This window comes from Orbicella faveolata, unplaced genomic scaffold (assembly GCF_042242905.1).
Source record: "Orbicella faveolata isolate gen_17 unplaced genomic scaffold, um_ofav_v1 contig_26, whole genome shotgun sequence".
In the NCBI taxonomy this organism is placed as follows: domain Eukaryota; kingdom Metazoa; phylum Cnidaria; class Anthozoa; order Scleractinia; family Merulinidae; genus Orbicella; species Orbicella faveolata.
The window spans coordinates 21,371,709-21,387,940 of NW_028301554.1; the positions used below are offsets into that span (position 1 = coordinate 21,371,709).

Here is a 16,232-nt window from a genome sequence, read left to right on the forward strand (position 1 = left end):
TAATCACTTACCTTTAAAACGACATCGCTTAAAGAATAACATCATTTAAAGATTTTAAGACAGTCATAAAGAAAATGAACTTTTAGTAGTAGTTATATTTATTGTATTAGTGGTAGTTTCAATTATTGTATTTGGATCATTTAATTGATTTATGTATTTTTATTTTATTTTATTCTTTCTCGAAGATGTTAGCTCAATAGAGCTACTCTGATAATTCGAGTTGAAATAAAATGTATGTATGTATGTATCGCTGGATAATGTTAAAGGAGTCTCAGCTGAACTTTTAGAAGTAAAATGCCCTTGAAGTTTCCGCTTAATCCAGGTTTTGTGCAACAAAATAGCTTAATATTGGTGTCCGCGTCTGCTTAACAGGGGTGTCCGCTGAATGCAGGTTTATTTTACAGTAATTGTGGGAAGGAAATTTTAGGACTTAAGCTGGTGTCCACTTAATAGAGGGTGTCCGCTTAATATGGGGTCCGCTTAATACAGGTTTCACTGTATCCTGGACTTGAAGTGATGTCTTTGGAATATACGAAAATTTGATGCGGCAACTGTCCGCCATGTTTACTTGCCGAGATGGCAAAGGTGGCTAGCTTAGTAACCAAGCGCGGAAATGTTATATTCACCGCCTAGCGCGATGAATAAAGCGTCATAAGCCAAGTTTTTCGACCAATCGGAATGTCCCATTCTTATATTCACCTCTGGAAATTATATTAATACCCATCATCCATTGATTAAGTAGATATTAATTGCAGTATATCTACCTTACTTTGGCCAGCACTTATGCACCTTTATGATTTTCCTGGTATGTGACATAGATTTTTTTTGAGGGCTTCAATGAGTTACCTGGTGGACAGTTTTTAGCCATTGATGACGTTTCCTTCTCCAAAGAGCCATGTAAACAAATTCCTTGGAAACAAGATGGAGGTAAGATTGAAATAAGACCCTTTTTTAACGAATGGGTTTCCCAGCAATCGATTGGTAATATTTCTTTATTACTTCTGGTATCAGCCTAGTTTGTTTGTTTCTTTTTTATATCATTATTTTCTTTACCTGCGCCTTGAACAGGCAGGCTATTTTTCCATGAAATGTACTTTTCCTTAAAATGTTTCAATTATTTAGAATGCCGAAAAGATCTCGGCATGGAAAACGGTGCGATCTCTGACAGACAAATTACTGCCTCTTCGCAACTGGATGCCAATCACGCTGCCATCCAAGGCAGACTAAACTTTAAAGCAACGGCAAACAAAGCAGGCTCTTGGTCAGCTGGCAGCAATGATTCCAGTCAATGGCTGCAGGTTGATCTGGACAGTCAGCACACTAAAGTGACACTTGTAGCAACTCAAGGTAGTGACGATTCACCACAGTGGGTAACCAAGTACAAACTGCAGTACAGTAACGATGGAGAGACCTTCCACTATTACATGGAACAAAGAAAAAAGGAAAAAAAGGTCAGAATACGTTTGTAGTACCATGAACTTGTAAATTTTAAGAGAAGGATTAGTTCTAAAGCAACAACAACAACAACAATAACAACAACAGTCGCTTAATAATTAGAATGGGCGAACGATGATAAAGGCCCATTTCATTTATCTTTCCTTGTGTAAAGCAGCCTAAATTGGATAACTGCAAACGAACAATTTAGCTACCTTAATTTTGGTCGCGACTATACAATATTTAGGTAGAAATTTTTAAAGTGATAGATTCAAAAACAATGCCATCTTTCTGACGTAGGATTTTGCGGGAAACACAGACCAGTACTCTGTTGTCTACCATGAGTTAAATCCTCCAATCAGAGCACGCTACATGCGCTTTAGACCAGAGGCTTGGCATGGCCACATATCAATGAGGGTGGAGCTGTATGGCTGTCGGAGAGGTTGGATTTTCATTTTGGCAAACACACTAAATCTTCTAGCAATTAATACATGCAGTTACAATGTTTGGCATTGTTAAGGTGGGAAGTTAATTATCGGTAGACGTCAGAGACTAATAGTTAACGAAAGGCTTCTGAAACTGTGCATGCCATTTTAACGAGCAAGCAACAGCATGATTCACGTTTGGTTTGAGACTATCATCGGATCCCTGTCCATTTAGCTAATTAGTAAAGCCTTTTTTTGCAAAAGAACCGTGTATCATTTGAGTGAAGCTCTGTGGGAGAAAATGATACTATGGCTAAAAAATATTAATTAAAACCATTTAGGCAGTTGTGAAAAGGAAATGCTGCAAGCGAGTCAAGCAAGCACTGTCTCGTAAATAAGGACTTCTTCCTCAATTTGGTGAGCAACTGCGACAAATTAGTAAAATTGACAAGACAACTGATTCCATTGTTGCGACAACAATATATACAGGGAACTTATAGTTCCAAAAACTGTTACCAACATTACGTACTATTTTCATTGATTCAATTAAATTATTAGCATGTCAAGAAGATCTCGGCATGGAAAACGGTGCAATCCTTGACGGTCAAATTACTGCTTCTTCACAATGGGATGAAAAGCATGCTCCCTTCCAGGGCAGACTACACTTTCAAGCAAATGGAAATAAACAGGGAAGTTGGGTAGCTGCCAGAGGAGATCTCCATCAATGGCTCCAGGTTGATTTGGGCAGTCCGTTCACTAAGGTGACACGAGTAGCAACGCAAGGGCGAAATGGTGGTTGTTGCCAGTGGGTAGAACGCTACAAGCTGCAGTATTGTGACGATGGAGTGAACTTCCACTACTACAGGGAACAAGGACAAACTGCAGATAAGGTGTGATAAGGTTTTTGGGCTTCTTGAATTGTAATTTTTTGACGAACTGGTTTTAAAGAGGCGATGAAATGTGTAGGGGAATAACAAAACTTTACGCAGTAAGATTTGAAAATGATATATTACCGTCTTACGTTTTCAGGAATTTTCTGGAAACACAGACACTGACACTGTTGTTTATCATGACTTAAACCCACCAATCAGGGCACGTTATATCCGTTTTCGACCAGAGTCTTGGTATAACGCCATATCACTGAGGGCTGAGCTTTATGGTTGTCATGGAGGTAGAAGGTTTTTATTTTTATTCTCGATAAAAAAATAAACTTACTTAAATCTAACTTGTATGATGATAAGGTGTTTACGTTCTACTAAGAGGTAAGAGGTTGAAGTAAAAGTAAAAGTAAAAGTAAAACTCTGCGTTTAAGCCTAGTGGTCCATCAGCCCAGCCGTAATTTCCGATTTCATGAAGCTGGATGGTACGCTGATCCAAGGGGCGCTTGCAATTCAACCAAACCTCCGGAAATGTCGAAACGAGGGCATATGGTAAGGAGAAGATTCCGGAAAAGCTAAAAATTGTCGAATTTCCGAAATGCGAACCATTCGACCTAAAATTCCGGGAAGAATATAATGTGGTACATGACAAATTAAGGGGGCTAACTTGTCCAATTGTGAACAATTTCAGCTCATACTAACTAGACAGAATTAACTGGGAAGTGACAATAACAGCTGAAAACCGCAGAGGATCTCAAAAGAAACACAGAAGAGCCAAAGAGGGGACACGGATGGGCAAAATTGAAGTAGAATAAAACGGAATGTAATAGGCTAAACTCGAAAACATTGACTCGGAAATTTTCAAGTTTATCTCAGTTTGTATAAAATGTTATTTATAATGCTCGGAAATCATCCTTCTTTGATATTGGCGTTGTAGAGCCAAATATTTACAAAATATGTTTTTAAGAAAGCAAGCTAAGCTTAACTCAGATATGTGTCACACTCGATTCTTGAACGCCTCTTCCGTTTGCCTTAGATACGTTTTATTCTGGAACTTTGTGTACGAAAGTTAACCGCGTACACGTTCGTGTCGTTTTTGCGACCTTGGCTATTACCTCCCCTAGGTAGATCCAAGGTTAGCTGTGGCTTAAGAATATTTTTTGTTTCTAGTTTTCCAGCAATGGGTTAATCTTTGCTTGCCTTATCAATAGCCCTTATGCGTGATGATAGCAGACTAGCTAAAATCATCACCAAGCCTCGGTTTGAGAATGCAAATCTAAAATTTTATGAACTAATTCCCAAAGTAGCAAAGATGAAAAGGATACTCACGTGAAAACAACACGAAGGCAACGACGGTTTGAGAAAATGTCGCGCAAACGAGGCCTAGGGGTAAATTTTGAGCATGTTACGTAATCGCGCACAAGACCTATTCAGATGCGTTCGTTTGGGGTTTACATCTGTTTTGTACCATCTGTTTCACCCTTGGCTTGAATTCCAGGCGTAGCATTGTGAATTGCAAAGTAGAAGGAGAAGTAGTAGAAGAAGTAAACTCAGTAAAGCTTCAAGAGTCCCGTTACCTCTCGTTGGTGTCGAGCGAGGTCCAGTTAGTGCCCAGCAATAGAAGACTGCTGCTCACCCAATTTGAAGTTTAGAACTCTTAGTTAACAATAATAAACATAATTAGAAAAAATATTCTGAGTCAGCCTCCTTAAAAATCAATGATAAATCAATTTAATTCCGATAAATTTGCCTGCTCTCAGTCAATAACATTAAATAGTTTTCTCAGTTATATAATTTAATGTTTTATTTCAATTTCACAAAATTCTTAGAATGCCAAGAAGCTCTAGGTATGAGAACCGGTGCAATCTCTAACGCACAAATTAGTGCTTCGTCGGAATGGGATTCCAATCATGCCGCCATCCAGGGCAGACTTAACTTTAAAGTTATTCCACGGAAGTCGGGATCTTGGTCAGCTCGCAGAAATGATTTAAATCAATGGCTGGAGGTCTTCCTGGGAGATCAGCTGACCGATGTAACAGGTGTCGCAACGCAAGGAAGAAGTGATATCAATTTCTGGGTAATCCGGTACAAGCTGATGTTCAGTGACAAAGGAGGGACGTTTCAGTACTACAGAAAGAATGGTCAAACTTCAGTTAAGGTGAGATAATACAGATATAAACGGCTTTAAGTTTACGATCTTCAGGTTTGTTTACTTAATATTTTTAAGTTAAGTTTTTGCTTTAAGCATCTTACTCTAAGGTTTTTTTGTTTACATTGTTTCTTTAAAATCACTACCCAACAATTGTTTGATGTAAGAATTTGCTGGGGTGAGATAGATGAGGTCTGGTTCATGTTTCGCACACGTGTATCGAGGTAAATGATGCACGCCGGAGGTTGGAGATAGATGTACAGATGTTATTCGATTGATACAGTGTACAGTGAAAGGCATGAATAAATTCTTTTTGGACAAACGCACACTCTCTCTCCCTCTCTGCTCTGTTTGAGTGGTGTTTAATCAATGCTTTGAGGGGCTACAAAATCCCACCAAAAGAGGCACATACGGAGGCAGCGTGGCCGAGTGGTTTAGGGCACTTGTGTTGTAATCCGGAGGTCCCGGTTCAAAGCTTCTACCCTGCCACTAGCGGGATTTGTTTCTCGGTGGTCCCGAGTTCAAATCCTCGGTCACGCTTTGTAAATAGCCGACTGGTCTGCCTCTGCCAGCTAGGCTTTTTAACTATATATATTACGTTCATTTAAAATATTTGTTTTCTTTTATTTCAGTGGTATGCCTGTAAACTAGCTAAGCGTAGTGCTTGTATAGCTAAATGCATGGCCACTATAAAAAAAAATACATTTTTTTTCATCGTTGACTATTTTCGAAATTTACAAGGATTTTCCTTGTTTAGAACGAGCGAAAAAACGTTCTGGTTAGTGTTGTATTTATTTATTGTAAGTTTGCGCTGATGATTTTATGGAACACGGTACTATAAAGATCTTACCATGATCCTACAAGAACCGATCATGTTATAAAAATCCTTATACTTTTTCTCTGATGTAGATTTTTAGTGGAAATAGAGACCGGAACACTGTTGTCCGTCGTAACCTAAACCCAGCAATCAGAGCCGTACGTTATATCCGTTTCCAACCAGTATATTGGAGGGGGTTGATATCAATGAGAGTGGAGTTATATGGGTGTCTGCATGGTACTGTGGGAGGTAATGGTTTTCTTTACTATTTTTATGATGATAATAGGAGTGGTCTTAACATTCCTATAACTGAATGATTATCTTCTAGAAGCATGTGACCGACGGTCATAAAGTCTGCTTTTGAAACCTTATATTAGTATAGAGTATCCTTTGGAATATTCTGCAATGATATGTGCTATGGCACTTGAGTGTGGAAATGAGAGATTGAAAGAGCGAGAAATCGTCAAAAATTGGAACAACTCACTTTAATTTGTAAATTGACCGTTCCCATACAATGGAAAAACCACTTTTCCCCAACTGGTGCTGATCGAACAAGAGGCCTGGTAAACCCTTCTAAATGTTTAAATAGGTCAGTTCTGATTTATTAAAAACCTAACTTGGTGCCAAGGCTTGGAGGAATATAGCACTATTTATTCGTCCGTCAACCTGGATGTGAATCGGTGTATTTCCCCTAGCTGCGGAGTCAAGATACATTTTAATGTCTAAATTGGGTTGTTGTTAAACAAGTACAACCAACAAATGGCACGTCGTAAACCCAGCAGATAGTCCTTACAGGGCTGCATGGTGACTGAGGACCTAGAAATAGAACAGCTACGAATCACTCTCCAAATTTATGTTAATGTTTGATTTACTTTGTATTCATGCTATAAAACCATTAGGATGTTGGCAAGCTCTCGGCATGGAAAGCGGTGCAATCTCTGACAAACAAATTAAAGCTTCTTCGCAATGGGATTCCAATCATGCTCCCTTCCAGGGCAGACTACACTTTCAAAGAATTTCTTTTAAAGCGGGATCTTGGTCAGCTGGCAAAAATGATCTCCATCAATGGTTGCAAGTTGATCTGGGTAGCCAGTACTCTAAAGTGACACGTGTAGCAACGCAAGGAAGGAATGCTTACAATCAGTGGGTAACCAAGTACAAGCTGCAGTACAGTAACGATGGAGTGACCTTCCAGTACTACAGAGAACGAGGAGAAACTGTAGATAAGGTACAATATACGCAATCCAACAACGCGTAGTTAATAACTGGGGTTGACTATTTTTCGCTCAGTTCATCAGATATGGTGTGACAATGAAAAGACACGTGATGACAACTGTTATACCGGTTTTTTTAATTTCAAAAAAGTAGCAAAGTTGGGTTTTTACTCTCCTCAAATCATGCAAAACAAGACGTCCAACCATACAATGTGAGTTCAGAATGGTCATATGCATACATACAAATGTAAATAAGACTTTATTTACACTAGTCGTTTTTTTTTTTTTAAATAGCTAACATGGGCTAGTATTTTCGAGATAAACGTACTGTAACGAAAGAAAGAAGGAAATAGAGTAATGCAAAAAATTAGAAACTTTATCTTAATTGAAATTACATAGTCGTGCTGCTGTGATAAAATTATGTAGGGACAGAGCTTTATTATTATTATTACCTAGCACAGAGTTCCAGGTCTTAACAACCAGGTATGTAAAAGCCTTTAGAAGATGAGTTGTTGTTGAAGGCAAGTTTAGGTAAAAACAGGAAAACATTTCTTCGTAGTTTGTTACGTAAAGACCAATAGATAACTATGACTCAAGCAAAACTTGTCGACGTTTCGACAATATCGAACAGTTTTTCTGTGGTTGCGATAGAAAAATAAATGCGGCTTGTCTCGATCAGGTAATCAAGTATTAATCCCACTTGCTCGCGGGACTGAATCTTGTAGATGGAACGAAAACTGACGTTTTCATAATGGAAGTGTGTGAATTCTCGTGCGTCTGAGACAGTTCAGTTTTAAGTTTTTCTTTGTTTTGTTTGGTTTTTTTGGCATCGATGTGTTCTATGCAGTTTAAACCAATATTTCTAGATCAATCGACTAGGGTAAAAATTATAAACCTTACTACCAGCTAGAACGAAGTGACGTCAGCTTGGGGATAATTGTCCTGGATTTAAACAATAGGGATGTAAAACAATAGATCCTAACAGTTTAACGTCGCTTTTATTTAGAATTTCACTGGAAACACAGACCGGGATACTATAATTTTTCATGAACTAAACCCACCAATCAGAGCACGTTACATCCGTTTCCACCCAGAGGCTTGGTATGAGCACATATCGATGAGGGTGGAGTTGTATGGCTGTCCAGGTAGCGTAGGAGATTTTCCTCTTACCCTTAAAAATAATAATAATAATAAATGTGTAAAACAAACATAAAATGTACAACATGATACAGAATAGTGTCAAATACTGAAGAATTCAGATGCTGTGGTAAAATTTAAAAAAAAAGACTGTTCGGACTGTTTCAAAATTCGTATGCTATTTGACTGGCGATATGCAGAGCCATACATCATTTTATTCATCTATTTTAAAGTTGTTAATCTTACTCCACAAAATCTTTAGCTTGTCTAGACGCTCTTGGCATGGCAAATGGCGCAATCTCTGATGGGCAAATTAGTGCTTCTTCGCAAATAGATTCCAGTCATGCTGTTACTCAGGCCAGACTTCACTTTAAAGCAACTGCAGGCAAAGCAGGATCATGGTCAGCTCGCAGTAACGATGTAAATCAATGGCTCCAGATTGATCTAGGGAGTCGGCACAACAACGTCACACGTGTGGCAACACAAGGAAGAAATGATTCCCTTGAGTGGGTAACCAAGTACAAACTGCAATACAGTAACGATGGTGTGAACTTCCAGTACTACAGAGAACAAGGACAAACTGCAGATAAGGTGAAATGCATGTCGACCTAACTTCCCAAAAATTTAAAGATCTGGTTTTTTTTTTTGGTTTTTTTTTTCTACATTTCATACCAGTTTTAAAGCGAACGGGATTCGCCTTCTAATGGGAAGGAGATTAAATGGAGCATTTTCAGGAGGACTCTTTGATAAAGTAATCAATCCTGTCGCTTCGTCATGCTGATGTTCTCCAGTTATTAGACTAGGTGAAGATTAGTTGGTTAATGAAAGGATCTAGATTGTAGCGATCGATTTTTTACGACGATAATTCCTTTACATGCTACGATCTTTGTATTTTAGAATTTTACTGGGAACGAAGACCAGGACAGTGTTGTGCACAATGAATTAAACCCACCAATCAGGGCACGTTTTATCCGTTTTCTACCACAAGAATGGGTTGGTCACATATCAATGAGAGTGGAGCTGTATGGCTGTCAAGGTATCGGAGGCTTTCCACCGTCATTTTTTTAGCTTTTGCATGTTTTCCTATATCTGGCTAGACAAGACTGAAATGAGATATTTTCTCTTGCATTATTGTGTGATACTTGTGAAATGTTCGTGGCTAGTCTGACGCGGCGTTTCGTCTCGGCCAAGAGACTCTTCAGAGACCTTTAGAATTCAAAGGCAAACGCGTTGAGCATCACGCCCAAAGTCCCGTTCGCAAATTCTTGATGTTGACAGTCTGGCCCTCTATCGCAGAAGGATTCCCAACTGAAGAGTCTCTTGGCCGAGACGAAACGCCGCGTCAGACTAGCCACGAACATTTCACAAGTATTTGACAATTGTTTGCTTTTGTATAAATTATTGTGTGTGTACTTTTATGCATATGTTGACTATTACCGCTTGCTAAAAGTTTACAATATAATTAAATATTGAAGACAGTTCATTAGATTTCATTTCAGACGTTGAAAGTCTTCTTATCCTTCACTTAATATAATTAAATATAAATATCAAACACGAAAGACCATGTTTGAGCACATTTTCAAACACCGAGAAGGCAGTTCAAAATACGATGCACAGCGGAGTATATTTGACGAACTTCGAGGTGTTTGGAAATGTGATTAAAAATGTCCAGAGTGGTTGATACATCTTCTCAATCGAAACTAAAACTAAGGAGAAAACTGACAAGAAAATCGTAATTCTTAATACCAGATATCCAAACACCGTCATGGTCATGATTTCCTTTGTTTAAACTTTATGAATTATTAAGGACTTAAAGGAGTAGGTCACTCCAAAAACCGTGTATTTTTTTCCATCACCAATAAAAAGTTCACATTGAGTTGAGTTACTCACCGTTATTTTAGCTTCTGAAGTGGATGCGAACCCAATGAAAAAGAAGTGAAAAGTTCGACACCGGGAGCCGCCATTTTGAAAGGATCTTGAAGGCCAGGCCGCATATCCGTGACGTCATTCCGTCCGAATTGGCACAAAGCTCAAAGGCTAAAGCTCTTCTTTTCTGTTCTAAATTCGGCCCGGGCTGTAAAACCGGAACCGAAAAGGATGGGGAAAGAGGAGTGACTTTCCTTAACTTGCCTAAAAAGAACAAAAAATTGCCAAAGAAGTGGTTCGAACAGCTACGTCGGGATGAGAGATTCATGCCAAAAAAACTCGAAAATGTGTATGTGTGCAACGAGCATTTCACAGACGACTGCTTCAAAACTCAATACCGATTTGAGCTTGTGGCTGGAAACACAAGAAGGAGATCATTGAAGAAAAATGCTTTCCGACAATTTTTCAACGGAAGGCCCTCTTCAAGGCACGTATTGCAAGCGAACGACGCATCGCAAGGAACGAAAAGAGGTAGCTATCAGTTATACTTTTTATTTTTAGAAATATTTTTGCCCGGCAGAACTGTCGTTGACTTGATTGGGAAAATATTATTTCTGCGCAAGAAATTGAAGTTCCTCGCTGGACTACAGGGCTCGAATTTCAAGAAAAAACCTTGGAGCCAGCTGGCCCCTAAGTTTTCAGGTTTGGTCGCCAGCACAAGTATTTTAGTCGCCAAAAATTTTCGACTCCTCAGGCAATATATTTTCACGAAAAAGACGCTAAAACGGCGTGAATCACGGGTCAGTTTCATGTATAATCAGTTTGCCGCTTTTTTTTTTCTATAATAACAGGGAAAATGGCTGAATGAAATTCTTTTCATCATTTACCAGTCTTACCAGTATTTATAAAAAGAGCTTCTATGTTACAAGCTTTAATTCATTATATTTCGTAGACTGGCGCTAGGGTTTTCGTGTTTTCGTGTTCATTGATGCATAGCGACTGCATGCGTTTTTTGGAAGTGCTTTATTAAATTTCTTAGGGTACCGTGGGAACTTCAAATGCCCTGCAGATTTCCTTAAAATTACAAGTCAGACTAACCCGGTACGGTTTTCTTTTATCGAAAAAGTATTTTTTCGCTTCATAAATCTCTTGCGTGGGCCAAAATCAGAGCGTGTTTAATAATCGGCCTTGACAGCCAGGGATGAGTTAAAATACTTACAAATTTTTAAATGCTGTCTAATTTGATTTGCAATACATCGGAAGAAGTAGTTAACTGTACATCAGTCCTATCTACATATCGACAATTACCGATAACAACTCCTGCTATAGCGAAATCCGATATCCGCATGTAAATAATATTTTGTCTGAAATGTGTTACAATTTGTTTTCAATTTTATCAACACGATTCATCATTAATTAAGGACAGTGTTTTTGCATTCACGTCATTTTTGGGAATTAAAGTTGCTAATGAAAGCAAATTTACGGTAAAAAATGAAGCTTTAATCTTACTGCATGCTTTGTCAAGTAACGAGGCGAGTAAACACGACACATGCGATACGGATAAACACACTAGCAGAGTGAATTTTCCTTCGTCAGCTAATGTTTAGGCATGTAAAAGTTCCATATGCTTTATTCTTCTATCCAAAATCTATTACTTATGCTTAGCTTTCCAACAATACAAATTACAATTCTCACAAAAAATTTTATGTAATGATAAGGAATGTCGTCAATTTCACATTTCACGTCAAAGAGGTCGATTTCACTTCGCATCTTACATGTAAAGTCACTGCGTATTTCACAAGAGTCCACGTAGTCCATAAGTGTAAAGTAACCTGGCAAATACGTACGAGCACGGGCAAAAAGTATCCAAATTTTATGAGTAAAAACACATAGTTATGAGGTGGAAAGCATTCGCCCGATTTGAACACACCATTGAAAACTCGTCAGTTTCTGTGATACCAGAACTCCCTCCGCATTGAACCGCCAGTAAAATAAAAATGGAGACAAATCAGATCAAAAGCATTATGCTGGGGATTTATTTAAGCCACCAATTCAATTCTGAGAGCAATATACAATTAAAAACAAACTTCCTCTTCCGCTAACTGCGTCCATTACAATTGTACTGCAAAATGTACCTTCCATCTTGGTGACCTACTCCGGCTGTTCTCGGCAACAAACACATTCTCTTTGCGTCGGCATGGCTGCACATCTCTCACAAGTACACCACAGAGGATTTTCCAACCAATCGTTCCATTCAACTTGATTATTATCATCCCCGAAATCACTAGCACGGTCTAGCTTCAAGCGCAGCCATACTAAAGCTCAAACGAACAAACACATTGTCGAACGGAATGACGTCACGGATATGCGGCCTGGCCTTCAAGATCCTTTCAAAATGGCGGCTCCCGGTGTCGAACTTTTCACTTCTTTTTCATTAGGATCGCATCCACTTCAGAAGCTAAAACAACGGTGAGTAACTCAACTCAATGTGAACTTTTTATTGGTGATGGAAAAAAATACACGGTTTTTGGAGTGACCTACTCCTTTAAAGAAAGTTCAGGGCACCAACCATTGGGATATAATTCATGGTAGGCCACCCAAATAGTCTCCCTGCAGTTTGCTTCTATTTACTGCCGTTTCCTTGCGGTTAGCATTTAAATATTGTGTTTAATTGCAGTTGGCATTTATTTACTACTGTTTGCTTGCGGTTAACATTTAATTACTGCTGTTTGCTTGGGGTTAGCATTTAAGGAGTAAAGGGGAAGGCGATTATATGTGGCCTACCATGAATTATCTGCCCAACCATTTCACCAGCATCCTAATCTGTCCTGAATATAATTCACTGAAACGTGAGAACTATATTATGAATCAATTTAGATGACCGTTTATGTGACATGTCCGTTGACTGGTGTGGATGGAAAAATGTGCTTGGTTGGAAAAGAATCAAATACAAAGAGCTTAACCAGGAGCATCAAGATGAGATTGACGAAGGTAATTACTTTAAAATTTTCCAAACGCCCGCAGATTTCTATTCCATCAGTAAGCCCACTGAACGATAGCTCTATCAAGAGTGCAGCCCGACAATTTGCTTTTTACAAAACTGCAAGTGTTTGAAACAGCAAAATAACGTGGAAGCAGTATGTCATATGACAAATCTTCTGGAGCACCTTTCGAGCAAATACTGAACACTTTTTCCTCTCTAGTCGCAAGATCTAAATGTTGTGAGCCATTCTCAAACATTGAAAGAATTATTTATTTCAAATAATTCTTTATTATGCTTATGTTCGAGTTTTTTGTTGTGTTGTTTGGAATCTTTGACTCAGGCAACTACGAGATTCATCTTCCCGACATCAGTGGTGGCTACGTGTCATTCCCACATTTCCCATGGCGTGGTAGCGACTTTACCATCTGCTTCTGGTTGAAGACGAAACACAGTGGCTTTTTCATCGAATACGAAGTCGCCGCCTCTATAGAGCAAAATGTTACGCTGGTGCTGGGGCTTTACTTTCATAGCCGCAGTTTTGAAATTCTATTTGGCAGCATAAGAAGGTATCAAATTATTTTCTCACACTGTTTTAAGTGATATAAAGAAAATTTATTCTATGATTATTAAGTGAATGCTGTCTGTTACTACTGTCCATTTATTTTCGTTACTGCCTTTAAAATGTGGGGGATCAGATTGTTAGATTTTCTTTGAGCTTTGGAACTGATGTATCGTGATAATAAGGGCAGGATGAGGCAAGGTTATAACAGCCGTTTGTTTTTTTTGTTCTTTAACACAGTTATGTTTCACCACACCTGCAAGTTGCAACAGAATAACAAAACAAATATGGAGAATTTATTCAATCACTAATTCACTCACACTAACAGACATGTTTATAATTCTTTTTACACAGCAATATCCCAATGGGCGTGACAGACGACATGTGGCATCACGTTTGTGTGGTATGGGAAGGTGAGCGCGGGCTCTTGGCATCCTTCAAAGATGGCGAAAGAAATTATCAATCAAATGAGTTTCGAGCAGACTCACTTGATGTGAGGATTGGAGGTAACGAAGAATTACGTTTGTTTTACGTTGGTGGTTTTGTCAGACTCGTTTTCATCTTGACATTGTTTCTTGAAGTTAATTGCTAATTTAGGAATTAGCTAACAGAAAGAGATAACAAACATAAAGATTTACATATATTTGGTTAATATGGCTTAATAAGCAACATGTCTCTCCTAAGGCATAGGAACTACGACTATAGGCTTCAGAGCAACAAACAAAACTGAGTCCAATGACCTTGTAAAATTGAGTGGCTTCAATGAGTGGACGTATGCAATAATCGCAGAGGAGGTACTGCGCATGTCATATGGATGTGGTCATGAGGCAGGAAACGCAAAGGCGTGGGAAATAGTTAAACAAGGATTGAAGAAAAACGTTACGGTACAATGGTTTCGAACTTGCAACGATAGAAAAGGCGAGTAATTATGGAAAGTAATGTAGTTCAGGTTTGAGAACCCAACTAAAGGCGAATTTCAGTGGGCTACTTTAGCGTTTCCGAAAATTGAGTAGAATAATTAATCCTGTGAACATGCAGCAGGCAATACTATCACAGCTTGAGAAGATCAAGTAACCTAAGGAGTTTGCCAATATTTCGAACGCTTCTCCTTGTAAAATCTGTCTGAAGATCTGAAAATGAGAAAAACCCAAAAACAGAAGTTAACAATTTATTAGAATCATAATCTGAATCTACTCTCAGATATCTCTACATATTTAAATTTAGTTAATTCAATTTGTATGAAATGCTGAAAGTAATAAAATTCGTTATTCATCTCGTGAAACATTGTTACTTCACTCGCTAACTTTTTGCATTTGGTTCGTCAAGGTAAGCTATGTTGCTCAAAGCGCATACTAAGCCCATGTAGTATTTAACTCTTACCGGGTCCTTATTTATTTACAGCTGCTTATTTGATGCTGAGTTGTTTGTTTTTGCTATCCATTAACAAACTTTTCTTACTTCCTCTTTCTTGTCAATCCAGTTAGTTTTAGTAATCAAATGAATGTTAGTGCAGTAAAGGATTTGCAGTGCGACTGATATTTGAATATGGTCTCTAAATTGCTCGAGACTTTCGGCGAGTACGATTTGAAAGAATTTTTAAATCGTGGTGTAATTGTTTTAATTGAACGAGCTTTTATTCGATTACTAATTTATCATGTGACTGAGAAAATTGCAAACGCGCCCACGTTTATTTGTACTGCAGTACAAATTAAAAACTAAATAATGATTTTCTTGCCCTCAGCCATTCACAATGAAGTGATTTGGCAGTCATAATGATCTTTTAAACTCAGACTGTTTGATTTGTTTAGGTGACCGACTTGTCATAGATACCAACGCAACTGGCTTTAACCAGGCCGCTGTTCTTGTGAGCCCAGTATACAGCAGATCACACTATGGGCACAGCAAATGCTTAAGGTTTCGTTACATGTTGAAGGGACCTGGAGAAAAAGCACTGACAATTTATCAGATAGCAGACAACGGTCGACAAATGCCAGTTTGGGTTTCTAAAAAGGAAACTGGTTCGAACTGGATTTATGGCCAAGTTCCATTGAGCTCTATTTCGAAGTTTCAGGTAAAGTTATACTAAGACCGCGGTCTGAGTAATTCAAGAACTACTAATTCATACATTTGATTTGTACCGATAGGTATCGATAAAAGGTGAAGCAGAAAAGAGTAATGACTTAATAGCATTGACTGGACTGTACATTGACGGAGAGAGATATTGCAAACACGAGCCACTGTCGGCCAAACAAGGTAACAAAAATAACTCAGTTGTGCTTCTTCTTCGTAGGTTTCCGATTATTCAAGGGGTGGTTTCACCGCTCGGCGCATTTTTAAGCTGTAACATAAGCTCACTTGATTGCATTGCTGCTGATGAATTTTGCGGGAAATATTCGCCATTGAAAGTTGCTCGATCACTTGCGACAACGAGGCGATAGAGGTGGTATTTCTCATAAAAATTCATTTTGTATGTTCTGACCCCGTGCACTACGTAATTCCATTGTTTATGAACCAATCGAATGCGAGTGGATAAACGTTTGTGATTGGTCGAGGGGACTAGTGCGATCTCCCGGGTTAGAATAAAGCCCCAGCCAAACGATCACAACATATCAACACAACATATCGCAACATCGTTGGCCCAGCATTGGCAAGCTCCGGCCAAACGATCGCAACATTTCAGCACAACATATCGCAACATTGTTGGGTGCAACATGTTGCGTGCATTTGGCCACCCTGTTGCGACGTGTTGCGACATGTTGGGTATTGAAAA

General features: G+C 38.7%; 1 protein-coding gene across 1 annotated transcript in view; it reads left to right on the top strand.

The window, feature by feature from the left end:
* The window catches only part of LOC149108511 (uncharacterized), a 37,668-nt gene that overhangs the window by 8,314 nt on the left and 13,122 nt on the right, over nucleotides 1-16,232 (top strand). Inside the window, exons 11-27 of the mRNA XM_089295074.1 lie at nucleotides 819-927; nucleotides 1,123-1,451; nucleotides 1,735-1,876; nucleotides 2,418-2,749; nucleotides 2,889-3,030; nucleotides 4,567-4,895; nucleotides 5,796-5,952; nucleotides 6,603-6,931; nucleotides 7,924-8,062; nucleotides 8,317-8,645; nucleotides 8,952-9,090; nucleotides 12,798-12,911; nucleotides 13,244-13,469; nucleotides 13,817-13,968; nucleotides 14,147-14,380; nucleotides 15,271-15,533; nucleotides 15,607-15,715. Coding sequence (XP_089151200.1) covers nucleotides 819-927; nucleotides 1,123-1,451; nucleotides 1,735-1,876; nucleotides 2,418-2,749; nucleotides 2,889-3,030; nucleotides 4,567-4,895; nucleotides 5,796-5,952; nucleotides 6,603-6,931; nucleotides 7,924-8,062; nucleotides 8,317-8,645; nucleotides 8,952-9,090; nucleotides 12,798-12,911; nucleotides 13,244-13,469; nucleotides 13,817-13,968; nucleotides 14,147-14,380; nucleotides 15,271-15,533; nucleotides 15,607-15,715 — 3,574 coding nt within the window. The remainder of the gene's footprint in view (nucleotides 1-818; nucleotides 928-1,122; nucleotides 1,452-1,734; nucleotides 1,877-2,417; nucleotides 2,750-2,888; nucleotides 3,031-4,566; nucleotides 4,896-5,795; nucleotides 5,953-6,602; nucleotides 6,932-7,923; nucleotides 8,063-8,316; nucleotides 8,646-8,951; nucleotides 9,091-12,797; nucleotides 12,912-13,243; nucleotides 13,470-13,816; nucleotides 13,969-14,146; nucleotides 14,381-15,270; nucleotides 15,534-15,606; nucleotides 15,716-16,232) is intronic.